This window comes from Thermoascus crustaceus (assembly GCF_041956765.1).
Source record: "Thermoascus crustaceus strain CBS 181.67 unplaced genomic scaffold VTN00scaffold_1, whole genome shotgun sequence".
Classification (NCBI taxonomy): Eukaryota; Fungi; Ascomycota; class Eurotiomycetes; order Eurotiales; family Thermoascaceae; genus Thermoascus; species Thermoascus crustaceus.
The window spans coordinates 4,406,104-4,422,385 of record NW_027192527.1 but is presented as its reverse complement, the minus strand read 5'-3'; the positions used below and the strand labels follow the sequence as shown (position 1 = coordinate 4,422,385).

General features: G+C 50.6%; 7 protein-coding genes across 7 annotated transcripts; 5 read left to right on the top strand and 2 right to left on the bottom strand.

The window, feature by feature from the left end:
• Nucleotides 1-373: 373 nt before the first annotated feature.
• On the top strand, nucleotides 374-1,534 carry VTN00DRAFT_1593 (uncharacterized protein; the record flags this gene model as incomplete). Its single annotated transcript, XM_069427717.1, has 3 exons — nucleotides 374-1,239; nucleotides 1,292-1,376; nucleotides 1,424-1,534. The coding sequence occupies 3 exons, from the start codon at nucleotides 374-376 to the stop codon at nucleotides 1,532-1,534; spliced, it is 1,062 nt and encodes a 353-aa protein (XP_069292295.1).
• Nucleotides 1,535-2,184: 650 nt separating this feature from the next.
• VTN00DRAFT_1592 (uncharacterized protein) lies at nucleotides 2,185-3,246 on the top strand (the record flags this gene model as incomplete). The annotated part of the gene is made up of 1 exon (XM_069427716.1): nucleotides 2,185-3,246. The coding sequence occupies one exon, from the start codon at nucleotides 2,185-2,187 to the stop codon at nucleotides 3,244-3,246; it is 1,062 nt and encodes a 353-aa protein (XP_069292294.1).
• A 1,433-nt stretch (nucleotides 3,247-4,679) lies between these two features.
• Nucleotides 4,680-5,058, bottom strand: VTN00DRAFT_1591 (uncharacterized protein; the record flags this gene model as incomplete). Its single annotated transcript, XM_069427715.1, has 2 exons — nucleotides 4,680-4,925; nucleotides 4,969-5,058. The coding sequence occupies 2 exons, from the start codon at nucleotides 5,056-5,058 to the stop codon at nucleotides 4,680-4,682; spliced, it is 336 nt and encodes a 111-aa protein (XP_069292293.1).
• Nucleotides 5,059-6,901: 1,843 nt separating this feature from the next.
• On the top strand, nucleotides 6,902-8,520 carry VTN00DRAFT_1590 (uncharacterized protein; the record flags this gene model as incomplete). The annotated part of the gene is made up of 4 exons (XM_069427714.1): nucleotides 6,902-7,271; nucleotides 7,358-7,704; nucleotides 7,759-8,211; nucleotides 8,266-8,520. 4 exons carry the CDS (start codon nucleotides 6,902-6,904, stop codon nucleotides 8,518-8,520), a joined length of 1,425 nt encoding a protein of 474 aa, XP_069292292.1.
• A 765-nt stretch (nucleotides 8,521-9,285) lies between these two features.
• On the top strand, nucleotides 9,286-10,863 carry VTN00DRAFT_1589 (uncharacterized protein; the record flags this gene model as incomplete). The annotated part of the gene is made up of 1 exon (XM_069427712.1): nucleotides 9,286-10,863. One exon carries the CDS (start codon nucleotides 9,286-9,288, stop codon nucleotides 10,861-10,863), a length of 1,578 nt encoding a protein of 525 aa, XP_069292291.1.
• Nucleotides 10,864-12,203: 1,340 nt separating this feature from the next.
• On the bottom strand, nucleotides 12,204-12,604 carry VTN00DRAFT_1588 (uncharacterized protein; the record flags this gene model as incomplete). Its single annotated transcript, XM_069427711.1, has 2 exons — nucleotides 12,204-12,287; nucleotides 12,344-12,604. The coding sequence occupies 2 exons, from the start codon at nucleotides 12,602-12,604 to the stop codon at nucleotides 12,204-12,206; spliced, it is 345 nt and encodes a 114-aa protein (XP_069292290.1).
• A 248-nt stretch (nucleotides 12,605-12,852) lies between these two features.
• Nucleotides 12,853-15,303, top strand: VTN00DRAFT_1587 (uncharacterized protein; the record flags this gene model as incomplete). The annotated part of the gene is made up of 4 exons (XM_069427710.1): nucleotides 12,853-13,130; nucleotides 13,213-13,834; nucleotides 14,497-14,823; nucleotides 14,917-15,303. 4 exons carry the CDS (start codon nucleotides 12,853-12,855, stop codon nucleotides 15,301-15,303), a joined length of 1,614 nt encoding a protein of 537 aa, XP_069292289.1.
• Between the last annotated feature and the right edge of the window lie 979 nt (nucleotides 15,304-16,282).

Below are 16,282 nucleotides of genomic sequence, written 5' to 3'. Positions count from 1 at the left end.
TCCCCGCAATAGACAAGTATTGTTCGAAGAATACCCTTGCGCTGCGATAAGTGACATGGGGATTTCACAACGGAGTGGATCTTGCGCCTGTGACGCTGCATACGCTATCCACTTCGGTTCGATATACGACTCTTTTTTCGACTAAAGTCACAGGTTAACAAATATGTAAATTTCCGCGGAGAGGGAGAAAGATGTCGATCAATTTTGCTATTAAGAATCGCCACAGATGTTGGGAGGAATTCCATCCTAAGCACAAAAGCTCCTCGTGTCAGCAACACCTTTACCCATCTACATCATCGTTCACTTTTTGAAAAATCTATAGCAACCTCGTCTATCAGCTCTAAATTGCCTACAGAGGGAAGACCATTGAATCATGCCCGCCAGAGATTCCCCGAAGAAGACCATCCTTTATGTCGGACAACCGATAGTTTTCGCCCACGAAGCATGGGCTCGTTTCACAGAGAACTTCAATATTCTCTATTACGACCTCACTTCAAAGTCAGATCTAATAGAGGCCTTCTCCAAAGGCGGAAAGTATTCCACGATCGACGGGATTGTCCGCCCGAATCTTTCTTCCAATCTTCTGCCGTCCTTCGACAAGGAGCTCGTCAGCCATCTTCCCGAATCCTGCAAAATCATTTCTTACTGCAACCACGGTTACGATGGAGAGGATACAGTGGAACTGGAGAAAAAGGGGGTATGGTACTGCAACGGTGCCGGAGGAGCGACAGATGCGACTGCGGATATTGCGTTGTTTCTGATCATCGCTACGTTCCGCTATACAAGTTTCTGCGAGCAGAAACTGCGCTCGCTCCGATCTGCCGACTACTTCACCGTCGAGGATACTTGTAATATCTCCCATGATCCGAGAGGTCACATTCTTGGTGTTGTTGGACTCGGAGAGATTGGCGCCGCATCTGCTTCGCGCGCTGTCGCCTTGGGCATGTCCATCCATTATTTCAACCGGAGGCGCAGACCAGAGGTAGAGCAATCTCTCGGAGGAGCCGTATATCATGCAGACCTTGAATCGCTTTTGAAGGTTTCTGACTGCGTCCTCCTTGCCTGTCCTTACTCGGCTCAGACACACCATCTTCTCAACCACGAAACTTCCAAGTTAATGAAGAAAGGAAGCCGGGTTGTGAACATCGGACGGGGCAAGTGTATTGACGAGGAAGCCTTGGCAGATGCAATTGATCAAGGAATCATATCTAGTGCCGGTCTGGACGTGTTCCACGATGAGTAAGTTCAGAAAGTTCTCTTGTTAACGCCTTTCTCTTCCTAACCTCTACAGGCCTGTCGTGAACCCAAGACTCTTGGACAACTGGAAGGTTACATTGCTTCCCCATATTGGAGGAGCAACTTTGGATTCGAATAGGGTAAGTTTCCTCAAAGATATACTAGTGCATATTTCTGACGGAAACAGAAATTCGAAGAAATTGCACTGAAAAATATCGAGGCATTTTTCCTCGGAGATGGAAAGCCTCTCACACCAATCAATAACGTTGTGAAGGCGAATGGGGTATTTAAGTCCTAAATTGGCAGTTTCCCGAACTCCTAGGTTGGACATGTGACAAATCTGATAACGAATTAAGCATAACCAATAGATAGTATCAGTGCGAAGAAAATACATGAGTACTATATTGATAAAAGACCTTCTATCCCCTTATATCTTGTACTTATTCGAATACCTCTGTAGAATCTAAAATCAAGGCAAAAGTTTGCCTAAAGTAATCAGGAGTACGACTTGAGATGTTAGATGGATACCTCAACCGCTGGAAAAGGCCATATTTCCAATTTGGAGCATAGTCAGTTCCAGGTGCGAGATTTTTTGTGATAATTAGAGTCTAGGTCTAGGACACAGGTGCACACGGGCTCTACGTCTGATCATAGTTTTATCAACGCAACGCTTACCGGCCTCCAGTGCCGCCAGAGATAAGGTCTTTGTAAAGCCGCCGCAGACGCCCGGTTATACTACAACATGAGACAGAGACACGACGGGATTCCATGACCCTAGGTACGTATTGCGTAGATAGGCATATCAGTCAACATATAAGCGATGGGACTCTCTTGGTTCCCAGAATTTCCCGGTTGAAGACTGCATACTATCTCTGTCTTGGGATAACGGATCACATTGCTATACATGAAATATTTTTGAACACTTTGAATATTCCACTCTACGAAACAATGGCGCCCTCAGTTGAAGCCGAGCCTGTCAGTTCCTATGACCGGAACAAAGACACATACCGCGGACCATCTAAGGTCAAGTTCGACCCTGCAATCCACCTGAACTACACTCCCCCGGAACGCGTCTACAGCTTATCGGAACTTGGCCTTCCCTTGGAAGGGACAAGCGACTTTGCGACGACGGAGCCATTTCAACTGGCCACTGAAGCCGCCATTGTTGAACTGCGACGAGAGCTCCTCCAGCCCAACACTCTCAAAAAACGCATGCACACGTGGCCTCGCGCCCCTGCTAGCCTGAGAGGCTTCACGAAGGAAGAAGCACCCTTCACCCATGCCTTCTGGACGTCGCCTGAAGTGATCAAGATCCTGTCTGACGCTGCCGGTATCGAAATGGAGGTCGCGCTACCCTACGAGATCGGACATACCAATGTGCAGCTGGGCCCGGAAGGCCGTGAAGGACTCAAGAACCTCCCACTGTACCCCGTGCCCGTGCCTCCAGGCTGGGAAGAGGAGAAGGGCGACTACGATCACCTCCCCGTGGACAACTGGCACAAGGATTCGTTCGCTTATTCCTGTGTGATGATGCTGAGCAACACCGAGAAGATGGTGGGCGGCGAGACCGCCATCCAGCTCCCTGACGGGACGACGAGGAAACTCCGCGGAACGAAGATGGGGTCCTGTATCTTCCTCCAGGGCCGGCACATGCCGCATGCAGCTCTACGCGCCTGGAACACGGGAGAGCGCATCACCATGGTGTGTCCGTATCGGCCAGCGCACCCGGCCATCAGGGACGATACCGAGATCACCAATTCGCTCCAGCAGAGCTATCTCAACGAGCTGTACGGGCAGTTCAGCCTCGAACGATTCAAGGTGATTAGGAAGAAGTGCGACTATATGATCAAGAGATTGGAAGATCAGAAAAGGGAAGCTCTGGAAAGGGAGCCAGATAATTACAATGCTGTCATCATGGATGAGAAGGAAGTTGGCAATATGATGAGGGAGATGGTATGGTATCTGGAAACGGCTATGAAGCAGATGGGGATGTATAAGGATGATAAATGATTCTGTTGAAAACGGCCTACTACGTATAGGCTAGTATGAGAGACCCTATCAACGCTTCTCTCCATATACTTGGCTATACCTGTATCATGGCTGATCCATGGCTGGATTTGTCCCCTCCGGCTTTTACTTAGTAATGATCTAACCAGGACAACCTTCACAGGCAACAGAGAGCCATTCTCTAACAGCAGAGTCCACTGCACACATATCCTCCAATATCTTGTAACCAAGCCCAATTTCCCTAGAATAATATATCATCACAAGGTGTCTGCATTCAGCCAATAAAGCAAGCCAAAACTTTATTTGCTTGCTGATTCCCATGTTAGAAGCCAGATGCTTCAACTATCTCCACACCCCATCCATTCATCGAATAGTGAAATAAAGCTGCCTTTGAAACACAACTCCTCCGCTTTCCTAACATCCTTGGAACCCCTTGTCTGTTAGATAGGCAAGGTGAGGCCAATGATGGTTGCTTGCAGCTGTTTGAGTATGCATGAAGTCATAACACTCAAGGGCTTCATCGAGGGTCGCCATAGAGGAACTGGCTTAGTCTTTCCTTTCCAAGCTTCCTTATCTGAAGAAACAGGCTAGAGCCACGTCAACACATCAAGCGCAGCACCCTCCCTCATTATTGCCCTGGAACTGAATCAGTATACTAATAATAATATACCATGGCTACAGTCACTAGCAAAATCAACTTCCGCCTTCAAAACTCTCAATATCTTTTACTCCCCCACTGCCAAGGCGGCTACTTTAAAACTAAGCCATAATTATGTGGTTAAGACCTCCGGTCGAGTAATTCGTACGTCAGTCGTGCTATCGTCAAGGAAGATGACTTGGAGCCACGTTGCAGGCGCCTTTACCTTGCCATAAAAATTGCAGACTCGCAAAGGTGGTTGATTATGAAAGAAAATTCACAGAGATTTAATGGGGAGAAAGCCTTCCAAGTTACTGATGAATAGATTGACCTGATGTGATGACTGCTTCAATACACCGTTACCTGTCCACTATATCCATTGTATGCATATGAGATCTTTCCGCAACACAACCTATTCACATGTGGATGACTTTTCCGCTATCAAAGCCTACGGATTGGGCAAAGTAGTAGCCTCTTTGATTTGTTACTACTCTCTTTCCAGTTTGAAGGTCTTCAAAATCATAGTTGAAGTCCGTATGTCCAAACACCCAGATCTTAACACTCTTATTGTTCCAGCACTGTTCATCCGATAGATCGCTTGCAAAAGCGGATGGAATTTTGCTGTTTGCATGCTTGGGATCGACTGCCTTCGCATGAATAGAAGGGGAGTGATGTGTGAGAATGATTATTCTTCGTAGACGTGATATCGATTCTACTTCCATATTCAGCCACTCTACGTCCGTGGAGTGAGCTTTTCGATGAGACTCGATCGACCAGTCATCGATATAATAGAAATTGTTCAGTCCAAAGCTAACGTTCTCAGCTTGTTCGGGGGTGATGCGAGAAAAAGGTGTACAGCCACCGTTGGCGAGAGATCGTAGCGTGTCTGGTCGAGCAGAACAAATTCCCCGCGCACTTTGCCTGCCTGGAATGAACCGTCCATTTCATCCTTGAAACGTGTCAATTTAGACATTGCCTCGTCCCAGTCACTATGGTAGGGCTCGTGGTTGCCGAGAAGCAGAAAGACGGTTCGGAAGTTGGCTACCTGTTTGCAGAGGAACTCGAAGAATCCATTATCCCTGACATACCAACGTCGCTAGTAGTGCTAGGAATGGTGCTTCGGGATCTGGTGACTCCAGGTGGAGATCTGATAGAATTTGGAGCTGTGACTCCGCCATGAAAGTTGCCGGTTATCAGCTTGCTAGTGCGGGAAGAGATACTGTATGGAAATGCTAAACTGGACGGATGGAGATTATGGAGAGGTCAGTTGAAGAGGACAACAAAGACGAGGGTGAAGTGTCGGCGTGCTGCCTGCAGTCTTGGCGCGTCGTCTAGGATTCAAGTCGGAAGGATATCAGATCTACTGTCTGCAGACCAAAAAGGCATCACGCAAATTTGCACGTACCATATTTGTGCATGTGAAAACTAAAAATCAATATTGTCGCTCGACATTGTGATGACAATAATTTCAACCATTGGGTTGCAGAGCTCGAACATATATATTGGTGACATGGCATATCATGCTCAGTTTGGGGCCTACAATATTGCAGAGCTCTCCAGTCCGAGAACATTAGGCACTTAGTTTTCTCACTCTTTAAGAAACATAAATAGTCCTGTCGATTCTTAAATGGATCGGGCAAGTCATTGTCTCCACAATGCGTGAATATCAGGAGCCCAGCAGCCAAAACAACAACCACAACCACCGTGACTAGCACCCAAACTTCCGAAAGAGGCGGAAAAGCTCACACCCCCAGCCCATCTTTCGATGGGGGAGGGGTGCTACGAAAACCCCGCAATTGGTACAGTTTGAAAGATAAGTTGTCTTGTGTTTTGAAAATATTACCCATGCAGATGCCCCTACAGAGTCTCGTTATGCAGTATCTTCAGAACATCTCATTATGCTTGGATTCCGTGCTATATATGTTACAAGAACAGGCGCTTTCCAATCAAATAACGGCTTTTCTCTGACGATACCATTTTTGCTGCAGGAGCAATAAGTACCATGATTTCACCCTTCCACCATCCCATGAATGATCACTCATGGGGATGCCTCTATGCATATGGGAGATGCAACCGTCCCAATTGTGGGAATTGATCTGCACAAAATACCGGAGCGATTCCATGAAACCGCAGCAGATTTAGGGGTTCCATATGACACATCGACTCCTTACGGGCCAAACCGAATCTTAGCTTAGATCCCGAACGGTAACAACTAGAAATCCGCAAGGTTTCATGTTGTGGCATTTGTCCTGCTGTAGGAATGGATGGGAAAAAAAAGAACAGATTGGATCAGCCAATACCAACATCGGTATCATTTCCCGGGCCGGGCATACTTGCATGATGCATGTGCTGTACCTTGCCTTTACCAATCATTTCTCTCGCAGATTTGACGAGGTGTCTCGATATATCGCCGATTCGACAGGAAAGCCGAGTCGGTCCAACGATGTGTTCTGGTTCGCGAGATTGACCGAGTGTCTGAGCACCGAATCTGAACTGCCCCATTCACAACATTCACGGATATGCATCAAGATTGCCAACTTATCTATAAGGGACATGGCTGTTAGACGAGTTTCAAATTTGTATATCATTAAGGAATTTTTTTGGCCGTGTTTAGTATCTCTTCCAGCTGCACTTTATCTATAGAGAAATTGCGGGGCACTTTAGTAACGTGGGGGAAAGCTGTTCAGCATAGAACCAAAAGGGTGATAAGCATGTCTGGGAAACTAAATGGTCTAGACTACTCTGCACAGACCGCATCTTCCACAATTAGACCCAAGTTTCTTGCTTAAACTTGTCGAAGCCAGGGCCATGCATCCAATAAATTTGGATACGGTCTACTGATTGAAAGCTTAAAGGCGCCCTATCAGGATATATATTGTACCCGGGACCTCGCTGTAAATAAAAGGTCGCGTAAAATCGCCATACAATCTCAATAAGAACCAGTGACTTGTTTTTAATATTATTCTCTGACTATCTACCCTTTTCTCAAGACCATTACATACCGTTCTCATCCACACAAAGATGTCGCTTCAGGAGCTGACCAGCAACAGCAGCACTACCGTTACAATCCCCGCGTCCACAAACGGAGACTCCAAGACCAGTGCCGTGCTCCATCGGACTCTTCGAGAAAAGCCCAACTCAGTCATCGCCAGCGATGGCAATTACTTGCACTTGGACAATGGCCAGTCTATATTCGACGCTACCGGAGGAGCGGCCGTTTCCTGCCTTGGTCACGGCAACGAGCGCGTGAAGCAGGCCATGATGACGCAGGTGGACCAGAATGCGTACTGCTACTCTCTTTTCTTTAGTCATCCTCCAGGAGAGAAGCTTGCAAAGTTTCTTGTCGACTCGACAAACGGAGTCATGTCTAAAGCGCTCTTTGTGAGTTCAGGTACGGGTACATAGAATAAATGGCGTGCCATCGGTTTATTTAATGTACTTACTGCAATGGGTGCTAAAGCGCAGGATATATATTAGGATCTGAAGCTATGGAAGCAGCATTGAAGCTGTCGCGCCAGTACTTCATGGAACTCTCGCCGCCGCAACCGCAGAGGATTCGCTTTATCGCTCGGAAACCGTCGTATCACGGCACCACGATCGGTACCCTCTCTGCCGGCGGCCATGTCACCCGACGTGCTGTGTACGAGCCCCTGCTTAATCAGAACTGCACGCATGTGTCTCCTTGCTATGGCTATCGGGGCATGAAAGAGGGAGAGGATACAGAAGCATACGTTGCTAGACTGGCGCAGGAACTGGATGATGAGTTTCGCAGAGTGGGACCTGATACTGTCTGCGCATTTATTGCTGAAACCGTTGTCGGGGCTGTATGTTTTCTTCCCCTTGTCCGCATCTTTTCCAAGTTTACTTATTTCTTGCAGTCATTAGGATGTGTCCCCGCAGTCCCTGGCTATTTCAAAGCCATGAAAGCCGTGTGCGAGCGCCACGGCGCCCTCCTCATAATGGACGAGGTGATGTCCGGCATGGGCCGAACCGGGACCCTTCATGCATGGGAACAGGAAGGAGTTTCACCTGATATCCAAGCCATCGGTAAGTGTCTGGGAGGCGGATACGCCCCCATTGCAGGCATGCTCGTTGGTAAAAAGGTAGTCGACGTGCTCGACAAGGGAACGGGAGCTTTCTCCCATGGTCAAACATACCAGGGGCATCCGGTGGCCTGCGCAGCAGCATTCGAAGTGCAATCTATCATCAAGGAACAGAAGTGGATTCAGAATTGCCATGAGATGGGCCAATACCTGGGTAAGCTGCTGACAGCGAGGCTTGACGCTCATCCGCATGTTGGAAACGTGAGGGGTCGAGGGCTATTCTGGGGTGTAAGTCCAGCATTCAACCTGTCCATGATTTTCCCTAGCTAAAAATCTTTACAGATTGAATTCGTGAAAAACAAGGAAACAAAAGAACCCTTCGACCCCTCCGCAGGAGTCGCTTGGGGCATCCACAAGAAAGGCCTCCAGCCAGGCTATGACATCTCTGTCCTGGCTGCCAACGGATCTGTTGATGGCATACGGGGTGACTTTATCTTGATAGCGCCAGCGTACAATATCGCGAAGACAGATGTGGAGACCATCGTTGATAAGGTTCAACGGGCGATTGAGGATTATTTTGCATCTGCGGGTCTGTAGACATGTTCGGTCACATCGATAGGCAGTTTTTTATTAGGGTTTATAAGTGAGAATTGCCAGCAATGAGTCCCACATGTAACTGTAAGAAAGTCTGTAGATATCCACCAAGACTGAATCTTCTTATCAAGATGTGCCATTTCGTTCGCTTCGCCAAAAAGGGGAACAGAACAGTCTGTATAGCTGACTAAGCACAAATGTCTGTCACGTGACAATGTTCCATAGCAACCGATGCCGATCAGGGCCATTCAAGCACGTGGTTTCAACAATCTGGCAACTCATGTGCATGGTAGGAAATGGTCTCCAAGCCGCTGTTATGACAAACCCTTTGTTGTTTCTTGCCTGAACTCTTTCGTTTTCTGTAATGGCTCACCGCTCGAGAGCTCTTTGAATTGCATTGCATGTGTTGATCCTGCTGAGTTTAAGAAATCGTCCTCCTTTCTGCAGGTCTTGTATCAGGTTCTCGTCCAGGGAAAAGAAAAGAAAAGAAGACATCTTCAAAATTTATTTCTTTTATCGAGCTAGTTTTAGTTTTTCTTTCTTTCTTGTTTCATCTTGATACCCATTTCCTTATTTCTTTCGGACAAGAGAATCACAACCGGATATCTTCAACTCTGGCTATAAAAATCGCCCTGGATCTGGATCGAAGTCAAATCAAAAGATTGAGCAAGCGAGAAATCTATTGAGAGAAAGAGAAAGAGAGAGAGGAGGGGGGGGAGCATCTACCGGAACCAAATATCCAACACCTGTCACCAGCACCAATCAACCATGACAACAGCACCGTCAAAAGAAGGAGGAAACCCCTCCGACCCCTCCTACATCGACTACGAAACCTTTCTCTCCCCTAACTTCTCCCCCCAATCCTTCGCCAACACCCTCGTCACAGCAACCAACAATCCCACCGATTCTCCCCTCGACCTCACCACCCCGCTCTCCCGCGTCCTCTTCGACCTCCAGGAGATCGACACCCACATCCACACGCTGACCACCAAGTCCGCGCTCCATCTGCTGACGCACATACGCGACCAGACGGACGCGGGGACGCGCGTGCTCCGCGAGGTCGGGGACCAGGTGGCGAATCTGACGGCGGGGTATGAGCGGTTGGAGAGGGAGGTGTTGGGGAAGTGGGAGGCCGCAGAGGAGGCGAGGGTCGCGGCGCAGAAGTCGTGGGAGACGGTGAGGTTGGCCAGGGCTGTCGGGAGGTGTTTGGTGCTCGGGAGGCAGTTGGAGAGTCAGCTTGCGGAGGTGATGGGGCGTGGAGGGTCTGGATCTGGTGCTGGAGCTGGGGGTGATGCAGGAGGGAGCTGGAGAGTGTCGCCGGCGCCGTCGGGATCGGGGTCGGGGGCTGGAAGAGAGGATCATGGTGCGTTGTTACGGGCGGCGAATACGATCGTGATGCTACGGCAGATGTTCTCCAACATTGGAGAAGGGGAGGAAGGGTACGGGCTTGATCGGGTGAAGGTTATCAGGACGCTGAGGAGTGATTTGGCGATTCCTGCGGAAAATACCGTCAAGGCTCGCGCGCAGCAAGTCATCAACAAGTTCTCCGTGTCTACGCTTCTGGCCAACAACGGCAATGGAGGAGGAGGAGCAGGCGCTTCCGGATCTCAGGGATCTTCCACGTTCAAACAAATTCAAGACGCGCGGTCACGAGTGACATCGGCTGTCATGACTCTATACATACTTTCCCCAGTCCCTAAGGGCAGGGTTTCAGCATCCAATTTCCAGCCCGAGCTCCTTCTCTCGACGCTACAGGGCTACATCCACGCGGCTCTCTCGACGTCCTTACAGGCACTCTCAAGAGCACTAACAATGCTATCGACCATGGACCGTACCCTCGTCGAAATCTCGGGCCGATGCCAGGATATTGTTGCCCTCGAGGCCATACTCGAAACCCTCCGTCCTCCTCCCCACCCCCTTCTAGCCACCAGTTCAAGCGCAGCACCTGAACAGCAGCAGAACGGCGACAAGGAAGCGAAAACTCCCCCCACAAACAACGACAAAAACAAAAACAATCTCCTCCGCCCCCTCCTCCAATCCCTCGACACCTCCTCGCTGGCATCCTACTTCTGGCGCTCCCTCGCATCCTCCCTCACATCCCGCGTGCAGGATCTCGTCAGCCGCGGCGGCGCGTCATCCAGAAACCTCAAAGCGAACCGCGAGCGGCTGAGAGCCGACATTCGAGAATGTGTCCTGCGAGGATCGCAGCTACCAGCAGCCAGTCTGTTGGCTGGGAGAGGACAGACTGGAGGAGGAGCAGGAGCCGATGCAGTCGTGGCGCGAGGGACTTTGGAAAGAGAGGCGGCTGTTATGGTTGGTGCGGTCGTTGGGCCTCTGGGGAGATAAGATAAGAATGCAGACAAAGGTGGGATTGAGTGGAGTTATTAGGTAATATATAGGCCAGTCTATGCTGAGAGAGGCAATCCGACATTTTCATCTCCCAAGGAGAGCTTCCAAGCGTCCCAGGTCAGGCTAGGTCATCAGTAGACAGATATCATCGTTGGCGGGAATGAATCAGCTTCATTGCAATTGTCTTTCTTATAGCGATGTTCAAAAAGGGAGATGTTGGCTCTCTTCTCGACCGGAAAGCTCAATATCGACGACCGTCAATGTGCCAGAAACTAGGAAACGGCCTAATAAGGAGCTCGATCCATGTGGTTAGTCAATCCACGCAATAAAATAATATATTCCTCCATAATAATAAGTCTTTGCCTTCTCCGCGATTCCAAAAAGCCCTGGGCGCGGTAGCAATGATAGCGACCATGATGATCCACGCCTCTGCTACTGTATGCCTGAGAAATCAGGTAAATTGACATCCGTCATTCCTTGCTTGTTCTGACATACATCTGCAGGGTCACCCGATGCCGCATTATCGTCTTAACCTGGTTTGTAAGCACGAAGAAGCCTGAAGAATTCCAAAGACAGGTCTTCCTTTCCTGGCAGGATAACAAGGTGATACTGGAGATCTTCCAGAAAAAAAAGCCTACTGTGTCACAAAAAGAATGACAAATAGTAAGATGACTTTGAAGATGGTCCTCATACAAGTCCAAAAACCGAAATTGGTAGTCAGAGGAAAAGAAATACATGAGACCATTAAAATGCATATCATCCATGATGTATTCAAAAATAAAGTATACGAATAGTACATACTGTACTATACGCTATAGGATAAAAGAGCAATACAACTGGGAAAGTTTCAGAATGGTCCGAAATGGACGAACAGACGACCGAAGCAGATCCTAACAATACATACGTCAATTGTATAAGTCTGTGATACTGCGTGAGAAAGCTGAAACGCAGACGTGGCTCAAGTTTCTCAAACAAGACAACACATGCTGATTTCTTGAAATGGGGGCCGTGTCATCTCTGTTTGATCTGCCTGTGGTACCAGATTTCAAAGGTGGACGAATAATATTTCCGATCGACAAAAAGCCTCGGATTTCTGAGCGTTTCTCGAGGTAATAAGGGCACGTAAAGAGTTATGATCGGTATGGGTATCGCACGTGACTCTTGGATATTTGGCGAGTTGGGAAACAGGGAGTAATCAGGTTGAGGTGCTGAAGCACGCGGTAGAAGCAGCATGATCCTGGCCACACAGCATCACGTGTCTGTTTAGGTTTATTTATGCTGAAGACGTGGAATTTGGGAGTCGAATATTGCTCTCTTGAGCCTTTAGGGGTGAAATGTTAGGCCACCTGGAAGGAAGTGGGGCAGTAGCCGCACAGGGAAGGGAGACAATATAGCTGTGTCTCGTGAGGCAAACGGTGCGGCTGAACCGAGGGCGCAGCCAGCATGAATTTACCCTGGTAGATGTACTGTACCTTACCTGGGGTACCGCGCAGCCGGGCAAGGCATCGCTCAGACAGACCTCCAGGCGGTCCGTGCATGGATCCAGGGGCACAGATAGCCAAGCGCGCGTTGGAACTTGAGCCGGATCCGGCGACAAAGAACGTGTAAGATCACGATCGTGATGATTGGGCCATGCAAAGCTGGACTGTGGGATTGGAAGCAGACTGCAGTCGAGAACAGGGGTAGCCCGCGCTCGACGGCGCATCGTGAGACGGCCAAGAGGAATGAGCCGGGACATGGTCAGGCGTCTGTATTCCAACGCTTGCAGCAGCATCTCAGCTTTCACATGGAAGGATCATTGACCCAGATGTTTGTTGCCTCCAGGCTGCTGCAACGCCAGGAACCGTGGACCACTCACTGCTCCGTAGTATCATGGAGGATTAGAGATAGGTAGATAATAGCTGAGACGAGGCGGAGCCTCTTAGCGCGGAGCGCCGTTGGCTGGGAATTTTTCGAGGTCTAAGCGGGATAAAGTTAACGTAGGGCATGCTGGCATGTCACCTGCCCCCGCACACCGCCCGAGAAGCGATCGTCCGTCAACTGTCTGTCCCACTTTCGACACGACCCCGTCTCACAAAGGCAGAGAAGACCTGCGATGCACGCAGTTGCGGTCAGCAGATGACCGTCCTGCCGAAGACGTCAGCGTGCGATCAGGACGTGGAGCTCCGAGCGACGGCGCGTGTCGATCCGGATCTGTCAATCATCCGATGTCGATTAGCCGGGAGGGGAATCTTCCCTATCGATAACTTAGGCCCGCGGCGCAGGTACCTGGCTGTACTCCGGACACGACGATGTACCTAGCCGGCGTGCCTGATCTGACCTGTCAGCTTGTACCTACATGTACAGGTACCCGTTGCGCCGCCCATCTCCCCTCCTACTAACGCACGCAGGGTCTGCGGATCACCGACTCGAGTGGGAGAATATCCTCCCAACGCCAATCGCCGCTCCAAGACCCCGCGGCGGTGGCCCGTGTCTGCACGACGGCTGTATTCCTGGAGCAGCTACGATTACTAAGTGTATGCACCGGTTTGCTGCGCGACACTGGCATGCCCATGCATCGCGCGGTCTCGAGCGGAATTATGTGCCCCTCCAAGTCACGAGCCCCTCCATCCTTGGTCTCCCCGCTTGTTTTTACCCTCCACTGGGCCGTTCTTCGAGGACTAGCACAACCTTCACGTTGCCCCTCTGGTTGTCCGTGTCAGGCCCGGCCGTGCCTGGAGTCCTGTCGGTGCCTGCTGGCTGTCCCTGCCCCGATCCTTCGCCACTCTCTCGCTTCTGGGATCCCGTTCGGGCGACTGGCAGACGGTGTATGCCTTCCATTCGTTGTAATTCCCCGCCAACCAAGGCTCACAGTTCCCCAAGGTTCCGAGTGACCGGCCACTCCGGCGATGGATCATACATCATCAATGTAGCGAGAAGGTTTCTGTACCTCAGAGGAACTCCTGTCCCTGATCTTCCCGTACAGTATGTAAGGGCGGGTCTTTCCTTCGCATCGACGAATGATATGGTTGTCAGGACAGACCCTCAAATGTCAGATTCAACATACCGTCATTGGGACATCAAATTCTGTCTTGCGTGTCTCCGTTTGCGGGTGCAGCAGCTGTCAATTTTCCATGCTCTGTTCTCCACACAGAGATGAAACTGACCGGTTCGAGTCCTAAAGTTAAAAGTAAAGCTCTGTGGTATGACTTGGGTAGGGTAGCTCATCTCTCTAGGACCGAACGCGGCAACTTCTATTCACACCCATGGACAGCAATAGGAACGTTTTCTAATATGAATCTTGAGTATGTACCCGGTTACAAGGATTGGCTGTAACGAGGAACCTTTGCGATGGCACACAGAAGAGTACTGCAGCAGTGGTTTGGTTCCGACATCCGCCTTAACCTTCAGGGCTGCTTCCTCAACGTGCTCGCGTATGCGATGACGACTGCGTGCCATGTCCTTGGAGAAGATGGAGATTATTAATGACAGTCGACAGGCATGCCCCTCGTATCCGCGCTGAGCGCTGCACCTGTCATACCCTTGGGAAACCTTCCGACTGTTTGCGATTGTCCGTGTATTCCATCAAGTAACGGCCAAGAGGTTTTTGTTTGTGCTTCATCCCAAGGGCAATATCATGGTTTTATATAGGTCCTGGGTGTCAGCCTGGTCCCTGAAGTCGACGCGCGACCCGAGCGCCAGTCGAGGTACTTGCAGGTCGACTTGCATGTCGGTGTTGTCACAAACGCCCAGGTACAGAGTTCGCCTCTAGCTGGACCCAGGCATGGGCAGCCCGGAGATCTCCAGGCCGTGTATGCAGAATCGATAACGTCAGAGCGTGGGCACCTATTCGCTATCGTTAAAGCGGCGCAGCCAGGCTGCTCCATCGCGGCGCCTCTTGCGCAGGACGTAAAAGGTACAGGGCCAGGTCAGGCCTCCCGGGCGCATTCGTCTGAGCAAGCACCTCTGGGATGTAATGTATGTGTCCTTACATGTAGACCAGAGACGACGTGGCATCGATGAATCATGACCCGGATGGAGCAAGGCTGGAACCACAGGTCACATTGGCAGCATCAAGGTTCCTGGAGCGACAAGCGCCCGCCATCCACGGAACAGCGGCTCAAGATAGCCTTACCAGACCAACCTGCGACCCAGGCCCGCCGCGCAAACGCCGCTCTCGGCCTAGCGTTCCTGATAAACAAACCAGCGCCTGCCAGCGTCTCTGTGCAAAATCCGTGGGTGCTACAGCAGAGCCCTTTACCCACCGCCTTCCAGGTCAATCCCTACGCCGTGACACTCGTGGATAATAGATCCCTTAATCGCCCCTCTATCGTCGTCTCACCCCAGACCTTCGTGGTGCTCGTTCATTGCTGCCCTGCCACGCACTATTGCGACAGCCCGCTTCAAAAAGCGCCGTCCGTCTCCCCTGTGCGGCGTAGCTCGGTTGTTCCGGCCTGAGAGTGCCTGGACGAAGTGTAAAAAAGAAGTGTTGTCTGGCTTGCCTCTGGGCCTTGGCCCCATCTTCTCTCCAGAATCGGTTGTTAAGAGGAGCAAAGCCAGCCCTGCCCCTGCCCGTCTTTCCCCCCCTCCCCCTCCTGCCCCTCGCTTCGCCGCCGCCGCCGCCAACCGTCGTTTCCGATAAGCCTCCTCCCTCTTGTATCGTCGTCACTACTTCCTGCTGTCATTCAACCACCCGCTCCTCCTCTCCTCTTCCTCCTTTCTTCCATCCACTCCTCGTCTCTCCTGACATCCACCGCTCATCCGTGCAGGGCTCAGTATCCGTCCCTGTGCATCCTTCCATCGTGCCTGTTCCCTGCGTCCTTGCACTTCCCGTCAGCCTTCCCATCAGGCGCTTTTTTTTTCCCTTTGTGGCTTGCACCGCTTGTGCTGGACCTGGGACTGGCCCGCGCGGCGACCGTGACAGTTTTGATAGAGTTCGGGACGGGGCACAGTCCACGGTCAGAGCTACCTTCGCTTCGCATGTCAGATTCGGCTCGAGGAGAAATGCTCCGGCGCATTTGATCGTCCCTGCGTCCCGCCTTACCACCTTTACCGCCCTTGCTTCATCGTCATAACCGTTTGTCGTCCTGCTATCCACCCTTCTCCCTCCCTTCCGAATCTCCCCGCTTCAGGTACTGCGTGGGTTGTTGCAGCGGTGTGGTCGGTCATTACTGGTACGTCAAGGGCATTCATTTGCTTTATTTTTGTTTTCGTCTGCATAGACCATTCGCGTGCTTACCACATACCAGTATGCACAACCCCAACATCGCGCACTATCCGAGAACTGCTTGCCCAAGCAACCACAATCGCACCTTACATAACTGGAAGGACCGATATCTTCGCTTTGGTCGCTTCGAATCTGGCAGGAGGTTTTGCTCGCGGAATCCTAGTTGATATACCATCATACCTGCAAAAGAAGCTCACATCTTCTGGGCGC